Source organism: Pantherophis guttatus, chromosome 5 (genome assembly GCF_059756535.1).
Source record: "Pantherophis guttatus breed Tessera chromosome 5, ASM5975653v1, whole genome shotgun sequence".
Taxonomy (NCBI): Eukaryota; Metazoa; Chordata; class Lepidosauria; order Squamata; family Colubridae; genus Pantherophis; species Pantherophis guttatus.
Window position 1 is genome coordinate 13792867 of NC_142067.1, and position 10554 is coordinate 13803420.

At 43.1% G+C, this 10554-nt stretch overlaps 1 protein-coding gene across 4 annotated transcripts in view; it reads left to right on the forward strand.

The window, feature by feature from the left end:
* AMOTL1 (angiomotin like 1) overlaps positions 1-7973 on the forward strand; it is a 106862-nt gene extending 98889 nt beyond the window's left edge. For all 4 annotated transcript variants that reach the window (XM_034408755.3, XM_087894616.1, XM_034408767.3 and 1 more), the window contains 2 exons: positions 2841-3113; positions 4523-7973. In XM_034408755.3, coding sequence (XP_034264646.2) covers positions 2841-3113; positions 4523-4632 — 383 coding nt within the window. In that variant the 3' untranslated portion in view covers positions 4633-7973. The remainder of the gene's footprint in view (positions 1-2840; positions 3114-4522) is intronic.
* Positions 7974-10554: the final 2581 nt, after the last annotated feature.

Here is a 10554-nt window from a genome sequence, read left to right on the forward strand (position 1 = left end):
CCCAATTTTGTTTTTATGTTTTTGATGAAAATGTCTCTTAATTTATTTAGGCGGCAGTTTTATGAAGCATTACTTTTAAGAAATTTGGTAAACTACCGTATTTTTCTGAGTATAAGACGCACCTTAGTTTTTGGGGAGGAAAATAAGAAAAAAGCTGATTGGCAGGTGGATCAGCCTCCCAGAATACCCCCAATCAGCTGTTCCCAGAGGTGAATTTTAGCAACAGGTTCCTTGGTTGTGAGCTGTGTGCCTTGCTTTTTTTTCTGCCTCTGAAACTTTTGAAACTCCGTTTCAGAAAAAACTTTTTTTCCTGCCTCCAAAAGCCTCTGAAACTGAGCTTCAGAAAAAAAAGCCTCTGAAGCTCTGTTTGGGGGCTTTTTTTCTGAAGCTCTGTTTGGGGGCTCCACCACATCTTACTATGGCTTAATACAATGGCCTTTTTCACACAGCGTGCTAAGATGATAACACAGCCTACAAAGCACATGATTCAAATTTTATTTAGCTTTTGGACTCTGTTGTCTGCACATTTCTTTAAGCCTTAGGTCTGTTTATCTCTGAACTAACTAGGGGTGGGCTTCAAAAATTTTAGCAAGGGGTTCTCTGCCCGGTTGGTGGGTGGGCGTGGCCTAGTTGGCCTCCTGCACCACAACGGGGGGGGAGGCATTTTTGCCCTCCCTGGGCTTTGGAGGCTTTTCTTGAGCCTCTGGAAGGATGAAAACGGCCTCCCCAGGCTCCGGAGGCCCTCTGGCGGCCAGAAACAGGTCCATTTTTGGCCTTCCCGAACTTCTGGTAGGCCCGTTTTTTGCCCTCCCTGAGCCTCTGCGCACGCCCTGCACTTATCTGCATCCAAAACAGGCGGCGTTGGAGGGGTGGGGTGGGATGGGTGGGGCCAGTCTGGGATTTGGGGGTTCTCCAAACTGCACAGAATTTTAGCTAGAGGTTCTGAACCCCTACGAACCCCCAGCAGCCCACCCCTGGAATCAACTCTTTGGAACTTCTTTTCAGCTCTCATTACAAAGCTAAGATTTCCCAAGGATTTTACTTACTTTTGCCATATGGGCAGTTTCACCTTCTTCATAAATTGCTGCTGGAAGCATTCCGCTAGCTTTGTTCCCAGAGCAGCCAAAATGTTTGTGAACCTTCAGCCCTGTCACATCATTTCAGCCAGTTTGCATCACTGCCATGAGTATAATGTGGTCGGAAAAGACGATCTGGCTCCTTCCCAGCAATTCCTTTTAGAAGGAGCCAGCAAGTTTCAGAAACCTCAGCATATTTAACTGGGATTGGTGGTGAGAAACATATTTTAACAAAGACAGTAATGGATGATGGGCAACCTCTATACTACTTATTGTATTTGTTTAGGGTTGTTTATAGGAATTTGCATAAAACAGATTAAAAACATTGAGAATTAGGACTATTAGTAATGATCAAGTTTGCAGGTTGGTGCTGTGAAATAACTCCCATTTTGTCCCAAAGATGCATTTTTTTCAAGAGGCAACTGGACTTTCTGGGGTTTTTTTGTTTTGAAGACGTTTCACTTCTCATCCAAGAAGCTTCTTCAGCTCTGAGAGCTGAAGAAGCTTCTTGGACTTCCGACTCTCTCTGTTACAGTAAAATAAGGCATTAACATCAAATCACAGCTTTTTGCTTTTCCATAATAGCATGAACAGGTCATTTCTATAAAGATCTTGTCAGAGTTTGTTGCAGCACACACAATCAGACAATTCAGCAGGATTCAAATTATATAAGAAACATCTTTATATACAGTACAATACCAAACAGAAGAATTCAGCATACAATATCAGGAACACAGAAGCAATATTCATAGAAGTGAGTCATTACAGAGTAGAGAGATACAGAGGCTAATATATTGTACGGAGGCATCCGTTACAGAGGCCAAACCAACTCTTATATACCGGTTTTCTGCATTGTCTTTTGTCAACTGCAGTGGCTAGGTCCATATAACTTGTTTAGTTCAAATCAAGCAAAACTTCTTTATCATTCAAATAGAACAGTGATGGCGAACCTTTTCGGCACTCGTCACACGGAAACATCACATCTGCGCTCATCGGGGCCGTGCTCTGGAAAAGCTGAGCTTCTGGGTTCTGGCACTCATGCGCACCCGACAATCAGCTGGCCAGCACGCATGCGCACAGTGGTTTTTGGCACTGCCACGCCCCCGAAGCACAGCTTCACTTCCCCCTTTCCCCTCCCCCCTCACTGCTCTTCTATTTACTTTTGTATTTTGTATTTTATAATACTCTATAACTTAATAACAAAAATGCTGAAGAAGCTTCTTGGATGAGAAGCGAAATGTCTTCAAAGAAAAACCAGAAAGTCCAGTCGCCTCTTGAAAAAGCACTTTTGGGAGAACCATGACCTGGATGACTAAGAACCTCCGTAGACATTTAACTCCCATTTTGTTCCTTTTTCAATGGATGCTAGTTAAAATAACTAGCAAAGTGTCATCTATAGGAAACTTAACAATATATTTTTATCCTGGCTTACCCCTCCAGTAAAAAGCCAAGATTGGGAAGCCAACTAAATTCCCAATTCAAACTCAAGTTTGTGACAGTAGAGGCAAGCTGGGAATCCAGGTTTAGACAGTTAAGTTTCTTGGGTTCTGTAGTCACTCTTGTTTGTAATATTGCTTATTACAATATTCAAGACTCCCCAGGAACTTTAGCTTAGAGTGTTGTGTGCTTGTTGTGACCATTCTGTACAGAATGTAGCTTCTTTGCATCAGACATTGCAAACTTTAACCTGTGTGCTCTTGGAGGAACCCGTGGCAGAAATATAATGAAAAATATCTTGGTGTCCTTGTTGTTATTTTCTTGAAGGTTTGCTGTTAGGGAAAGACACCTCTGAACAGTCACCCATCCCTTCGTTGACCCTTCCAACTCCTTCTTTGTCCTCTACAATGTCTTCATGGCCAATCACCATCTGCCATGCTAAAATGGGCAGCAAAGACAACAGCACTCAGACAGACAAAGGCACGGAGCTTTTCTGGCCCACTGCAGCTTCTTTTCCGGGTAGAGGGAAACTGAGTCACTGTTCTGGCAGCAGTCCAGCCCTGAGGCACATCGCAGGCAAAAATGCTGGGGAGAAACCGGGTGAGTAGTTCCAATTGCTTTGATCCCAAGAACATGACTGGCAGGATCTGTAAACTTGCGATTTGTAGAATTCAGAGTTTCGAAAATCTGCTTCCAGGAAAAAGCAAAATGCAGGTAGTCTTCAATCTGTAACTTTAATTACAGTTGTAAGTCATGTCAATCATTTCGTGTTTTATCACTAAACCGCCGATCTGATTTTATGACAATTTTCATTAGCAAATTACCATGGAGATTAAGCAAATCCACCATCGGTAAGCGAACCTATTGTTCGCAATAGCCATTTTTTTTGCCAGAAATTGATAGTAAATGTGATTTCCATCACAACATGCCCTAATTGCGATCATGTGACTGCAGGACATTGCAAACAGCCATAAATGCAGGCTGATTGCCGAGCACTGAAAATACAAACATGTTCCGAGTTGGATACTAGCTGTTGGAACTTCAAAACTGGGTCGTAATATCTTTGGGGTGTTTGTATCCTGTTGTAAATTTGAAAGGTTGCTAAGCGACCGGCTATACGTTGAGGACTACCTGTGAAGTAAAATTCAGCTGTAGATAAACTGAAAAGTTGCTTATAAATATTTTCAGCAAGTGAACAAAATGCAAACTTATTGAAAGGTGTACAGATTCAGAAATTATCTATTTTCTATCCATTGATGATTTTCCTCCTGGAAAACTCTCAGCTTTTATTTTTAGAATGATTAATCTCTTACTGGACTTATGAGTTAAAGGGAACTCTGTGCTTTCACTTGCTTCCCTGTGGCACTTCTAGGAATGTTTTTTTTCTATTCCTTTGCACATTGTTGAAACGGAAGCCACTTGTACCAAGAGCTTTACAAATCTTGCAAGTTTAAGGCATGTTTTGTTTAGTAACAGCTAGGATCGCCATTGCCTGAAGGTATGGTCTTAAAAGGAGGTCGCAAAAATAATTACCCAATGGAGTGGCAGCCTGGAAAGAACGTCATGTGAATTGTGTGTGAGAGACGTGTCCCACTTGTGTAGATTGGCTTCCAGTGGTGGGATTCAGCCAGTTCGCACCTATTCGGGAGAACCGGTTGTTAACTTTCTAAGCAGTTCGGAGAACCGGTTGTTGGAAGAAATCTTATTTTGTTTTTTTCCACTTTACAGGGCCTAATCCTGTAAGGAAGGCAGGAAGGAAACATTCTGGTGTTATTTCTAGCCTAATCTTTATTGCCCTGCTTACAGAAACTGCTCTCCGATTAACCCTTATTACATTGTAACAGCTAAGGCAAACCACCCATCAACCTGAGTGACATTGAGTTGGCCACGCCCACACAGTCACATGACCACCGAGCCACGCCTACCCAGCTCGTCATTAGGGAAGAGAACCGGTTGTTAAATTATTTGAATCCCACCACTGACCCATTCTCTACATTTTTCCCTCCTAGAAAACTCTTCCAGCTGTGCGAGGCTCCTGGACAGCAGCAGAAGCCGAGTTAGCCATCTGCTTCACAAGCCTGAATTTCCAGATCCAGATATGATGGAAGTCCTTATTTGAAGGCATGGAGCTTTTGCTGCTTTGGGGGAAAGCACCTCTTCACCCTGGAGAGAGAGAGAGGGTGGGGTGGGTGGGTGGGTGGGTGTTGTGTTCATTGCTGTGCTTGAATTAAAAACTCTGGAGGACACCACAAAGTTGGACCAAGAAAGTTCGAACCTAGAAGAAAACGCCAGGCGAATCTGAGTGTTGAGGAGAGCAGAGGACTCAGAATGTTGGAGATAGGACATTTTGGAGGTCTGCTATGTACAGTTAACCATGCTGTGGATTTGTGGGGTGGGGAAAGGCAAGACGTTACAGGAATCAGAGGACGTTTCTATGGAGGATGTGTTTGATGTGCCAGGAACTGTTCTCCAACCACCTAACCAGTAACATCATTGGGTGGTATGTTGCCCACATGGAATTCTTTTGAATTGTATTTGCAATTCTTGGGTGAGGGAGCAGGACTTCCAAATATCGTTCTTTTAGCTGCTATCTTCTTCCTGCTTTTTCTTTTTTGATCCCTCTACCATCTGGGTTTGCTTCTACTGTATGTCAAACCTGCCGACGTAGATCTCTGGTAGAACAAAGTTTAGACAGGTTAATCCTAAATTCTTTCCATGATCTCTTTAGCTGTCTCGGTCTACTGAAGTCCCTGAATGCCGTTGACAACAAAGGAGAATGAGTTGACAACCCAGGTGCTTAATGCATGAGAGCCATGACTTGCTGTGACCTTATTCCGCAAAATCATCTGCATTATGAAACTAAGCAATCGGTGAACAAAATCAACCGAAAGATCTCCAGCTCCTTCAAATTTAATTTATTCTGGCTGTGCCAGAGCCCAGCTCATTTTAGCCCTAAAGTTAATAATCCCAGTAGCATCGAATGAGATGACTTCCCTGGATTCATAGCAAAATTCCTGATGAAGACTGGTCTCCGTCCACAGGTCATGCATCCGAACAATCATGTGTAAAGATAGCCAGTGGTAGGATTCAACCGGTGTAACAATCGGTTCGCTGAGTGCACATGCGCCAAACGTGCTATCTGCACGCACAGTGTATTTGAAAATAGCTCTAAAACTTACCTTCTACTGCAGCCCCAGTGAGTAAAACAGCTGAGGCATGGCAATCCGCTCTGCCACGCCTATCAGCTGGGCTTCAAACAAAGGGAATATAGGTCGGTATAGCACAGGGACGGGCAGGCGGGCCCAGCTGATCATCGGAGCAAACCGATTCGCTCTCAGCTGATCGCTGGAACTACCGGTTTGCCCGAACCGGCTGAATTCCACTCCCGAAGATAGTGCATCTTAGGATCAGCTTTGCTGACTTGCCAGTAGATCTATTTATGACCTGGTGCTAAATAAGGTATCTTTGAGTCTCTGCTGTAAGCCGGAATGTTGAAAGAGTCCTAATATAATGTAGGAAGTAGTTAACACGGTGGTCCCTTCCAGATGGGGCCAAATGTGCAGCTGTTTTTTGTATTCTCCTCTTGTTGTGTAGTGTAGTGCCGGTTATGTTGTACTCTTTCTGAAGAAAAGTATGCCTGTGTACCTCGGTAAGAGTCCTTAGTCCATGTAGTCGTGTTCTGGTTTTGCTCTGACTCATGAATTTGCCTCTTCGTCAGATGTTAGGTGGAAAAAAAATGTCTCCCAAGGCTTATAGTAGTAGATCAGGTGTGTCAAACTCGATTTCCTCGAGGGCCGCATCAGGATTGTGTTTGACCTCAGGGGGGGGGGGCTGGGGTGTATGGCTAGGGGTGTGTGGTCAGCTTGATGTTACTCATTTCAGGGGCACCTGTGGTGGCCTGAATACTCTGCCAGCTCCTTTTTTGGTGGGACGGCCTCCTGCAACCCTCTGCCAGCGAAAACAGGAGCTCGGGAGGCCGCACATGGTCCTCCCGAGCTCCGTTTTCGTTGGGGACACCGCGGGCCGGTCCTTCACTGTTTCCAGGGTGACTCCACGGGTCAGATCTAAGCACCCCATGGGCCGAATCTGGCGACCGGTCCTTGTGTTTGACACCTCTGTAGTAGACGCTACTTCCCGGAGTATCTGTAGATAGCAAGGTCACGCAAATCTTTTTTTCTTCTTTCCCTTCCTCTATGGACCAGAGGGACAGTCTTACTGCCTCTTGTTACAGACATGTTTTAAATCCAGGACAGGGAGGCCCTTGTTCTCTGTGGCAAAAAGCCCAAAATGCAGCACTCTATTGAGGCCCAGTTAGGTTTTATCCTAACATAAATAGCAGGCCTCGAATTCTGACTGTCTGTGGTCTTACTCAAATTTCTCTCCACGGACTATACGGCGAAGATGTACACCAGGATTCTACGTAGTGTCGCTTGCTCAGTGCTGCTTCTTTATATATTTATATGTACGTACACTTAGATGTACATACCTTGCCACATTTCATTAAAGACCAGGCCTTCTATTTATAAGTTCCCGACAGGACATTTTACATCCAAGATTCCGCTTGCAAACAAAGGGCGAATTGTTACCATTTCTTTTGTGGGTGCAAACTGCAGGCGGCTTTCCTAAACCAAAAGAAATCAGGACATTAAAATCTTGTTAATCTGACTGCATGCAAAATAATAATAATAATAATAATAATGACTATAGATTTTTAGATGCCAAAATATGAGGGTTCCTAAGCAAGGTAGGGCAGGGCCAAAACCTAGCAGTTTTTTTTTTTTTGCATTGGATGGGGGGTGGGGGTGGGGAGAAAAGGTCGGCTAGATTTTCTAGGCAAGTTGCAAACCTCTTAATATCCCTGTCTCCTTTTCCCTTAACCAATCTGGTGTGATCCTCAAGCTGATGGAAGTTCACCCCCATTCCAGTCCATCCTATTAGAACAGGGGTCTCCAACCTTGCCAACTTTAAGCCTGGCGGACTTCAATGCCCAGAATTCCCCAGTCAGCAAAGCAGAGCTGGCTGGGGAATTCTGGGAGTTGAAGTCCTCCAGCCTTAAAGTTGCCCAAGCTTGGAGAGTCCTGTATTTAGAGCATAATTTATCTATAGTATTGCATTTGTAGAGTGGCTGCTATACTTGTAAACCAATGTTTTCTAGCTTGCGCAATAGCCGATCGCTGTGCTGCTCTGGTGTTATTCTGCCTGACATTTATATAGCATTATGTAGTTATATTTCAGGCAAACGGATTGTAAGATAATGTCAATTTTTTCCCCGTTGTGTTTCTGTTGTGCAGATTGGCTACTGCAGAGCATTGTACAGCTTGAATGTGTTTGTATATATACATAGCGTCTCATTTTCCATAACAAATATGGGTGACTCTGGCCAGCCAAAGAATTTTCTCCTGTTCTCGGCTGCTTAAATTTGTGCCTTAATATTGTATATAATAAATGTATACAACTGCGGTTTTCGAATCATTTCTTTGATGCAAACTACTACGTCATCCTTTGGACACCCTATGACATAACTCAAAGATTGGCAAATTAGTGCTTGTGGAAAGCATCCTGTTCCAAAGAACGCTAAACCCTAAATCTTGGTTAGCGTATCATAATTGTTGTGTTGATACAATGTGCTCAGCTTGAAGTGGACTTTAACGGTCCACTCTAGAGCACATTTTATGACAATAGAAGAATTCCCACAACTTGCTGAACCACTGACTACCCAATCATAAATTATCCAAGTTTAGGATAAACTTTGAGTTTGTGGGTGGGCACAGATCAAGGGGTTACTTTGTTAATCAACCATCTCCTTGCTCACAACATATACCATGTTTTTCGGAGTATAAGACACTCCAGACTATAAGACACACCTACCTTTTTTGGGGAGGAAAACAAGAAAAAAAAATCAGCCTCTGCCTCCCAGCAATTTCCCTCCTTGCAGCAAACAGTAAGCAGCCTGTTTCAGTTTCATTTTCATCACAGCCTGATTAGCATAAGAAAAAAAATCTGCCTCTGCCTCCCAGCAATTTGCCTCCTTGCAGCAAACAGCCCGTTTCAATTTCAGCTTCAGCACAGCCTGATTAGCACAAACAGTTGATTGCACAAACAGCTGATTGTCAGTTGACTCAGCCTCCTGAAGATCAGCTGTTTCAGGCTGCAGGGATTACCATAGCCTATTGCCGCCTCCACGTGCCCCATTTTCCGGGGGGCTAGCAGGTGGGCAGGGCTACATTTAGTGTATAAGATGCACCCAAATTTTCACCTTTTTTTAGGGAAAGTGCATCTTATACTCCGAAAGTGCATCTTATACTCCGAAAAATACGGTAACTAGTAAAAGGATTCACTCAGACCATCAAGGACTCTTCACGTCAACGTGAGACGAATAGTTTGCAAAGTTGAACCTAGTTCATGTATATGGTTGCTGGTGTACATATGTATACAGGTTATCTTTGACTTATGACTACAATTGAGCCCCACATTTCCATTGCTAAATGAGACACTTGTTAATTGAATTTTGCCCTATTTTAAGACCTTCCTTGCCTTGGTTGTTAAGTGACTCACTGCAATTGATAAGTTAGTAACCTGGTGGCTAAATGAATCTGGCTTCCCCATTGACTTGCTTATCAGAAGGTTGCAATAGGTGATCACCTGACCTCAGGACACTGCAACAGTCATAAGTACATGCCAGTTGCCAAGCAGCTGAATGGGCATGCTGCAACAGCCATGTGAAAAACAGTCATAAACCACTTTTTTCAGTGCCGCTGTAACTTCAAACTATCACCAAATGAATGGTCATAAGTCAAGGACTACCTCTATACATATATAAAATCAGAGATGGCAGAGGAGGTACTTATGGGCTTTGAATGTTATTCTTTTTTTAAAAATACATTTTATTAGGTTATACAATAAGATCGTTGTTTTTGTTGTTAGTTGCGAAGTCATGTCCGACCCATCATGGACAGGCCTTCCTGTCCTCTACCATCCTCTGGAGTCCATTTAAGCTCACGCCGACTTCTTCAGTGACTCCATCCAGCCACCTCATTCTCTATCGTTCCCTTCTTCTTTTGCCCTCAATCTTTCCCAACATTAGGCTCTTCTCCAGTGAGTCCTTCCTTCTCATTAGGTGGCCAAAATATTTGAGTTTCATCTTCAGGATCTGGCCTTCTAAAGAGCAGTCAGGGTTGATCTCCTCTAGGACGGACCGGTTTGATGGCCTTGCAGTACAAGGGACTTGCAGGAGTCTTCTCCAGCACCAATGTATATCTATCTATCTATCTATCTATCTATCTATCTATCTATCTATCTATCTATCTATCTATCTATCTATCTATCTATCTATCATCTATACATATATTCTGTATCTGTGTGTATACACACACACACAGATATATGCATATATATGATGTATATATATATATATGTATATATAGACATATATATATCTTCAGGCTGGTGTTTTCGGCTTCATGCTTCTAGGAGCACTCGCTCCTAGAAGCACGAAGCCGAAAACATCAGCCTGAAGATGACGAATGAGACTTCGTCGAGGTGAGGAAGGGCTGTGAAAAAGAAAGAAAAAAAAGTTGACTTCCGAGTCCCTCTGTTGCAATAAGATAAAGCATTAACATCAAACCACCTTTTTATTGTTTTTCTATAATAATATAAACTAGCCATTTCTATAAACATGTATCAATCTAATCGGTAAAATCCGAAAATCGTACTTTCATTTTTTTTTCCACCTCAAACCCAAAGTTCAGAAGCGGTTTCCACGCGGCAACAAAGGTACTTACATATATTTTTCTTTCATCAAAACAGGGCTTTGAATGTTATTCTTGAGCACTGGAGATTTTTTAATTGGAGTTTCATAGCCTGCCACATCTGTTTCTTCTGTTTAACAAAATATGTGAGAAGCTCTCAAGGGGAAGCCCTCTTCTGCAGTTTTGAAGGAATGTCCGTTTCACTCTCTTTGTGATAACAGAAGTCTGAGATGGAAGCTGTCTCTGGGATTTACTATCCAGAGCCAAATGGCCATGAGAAAGCGGAGGCCTCC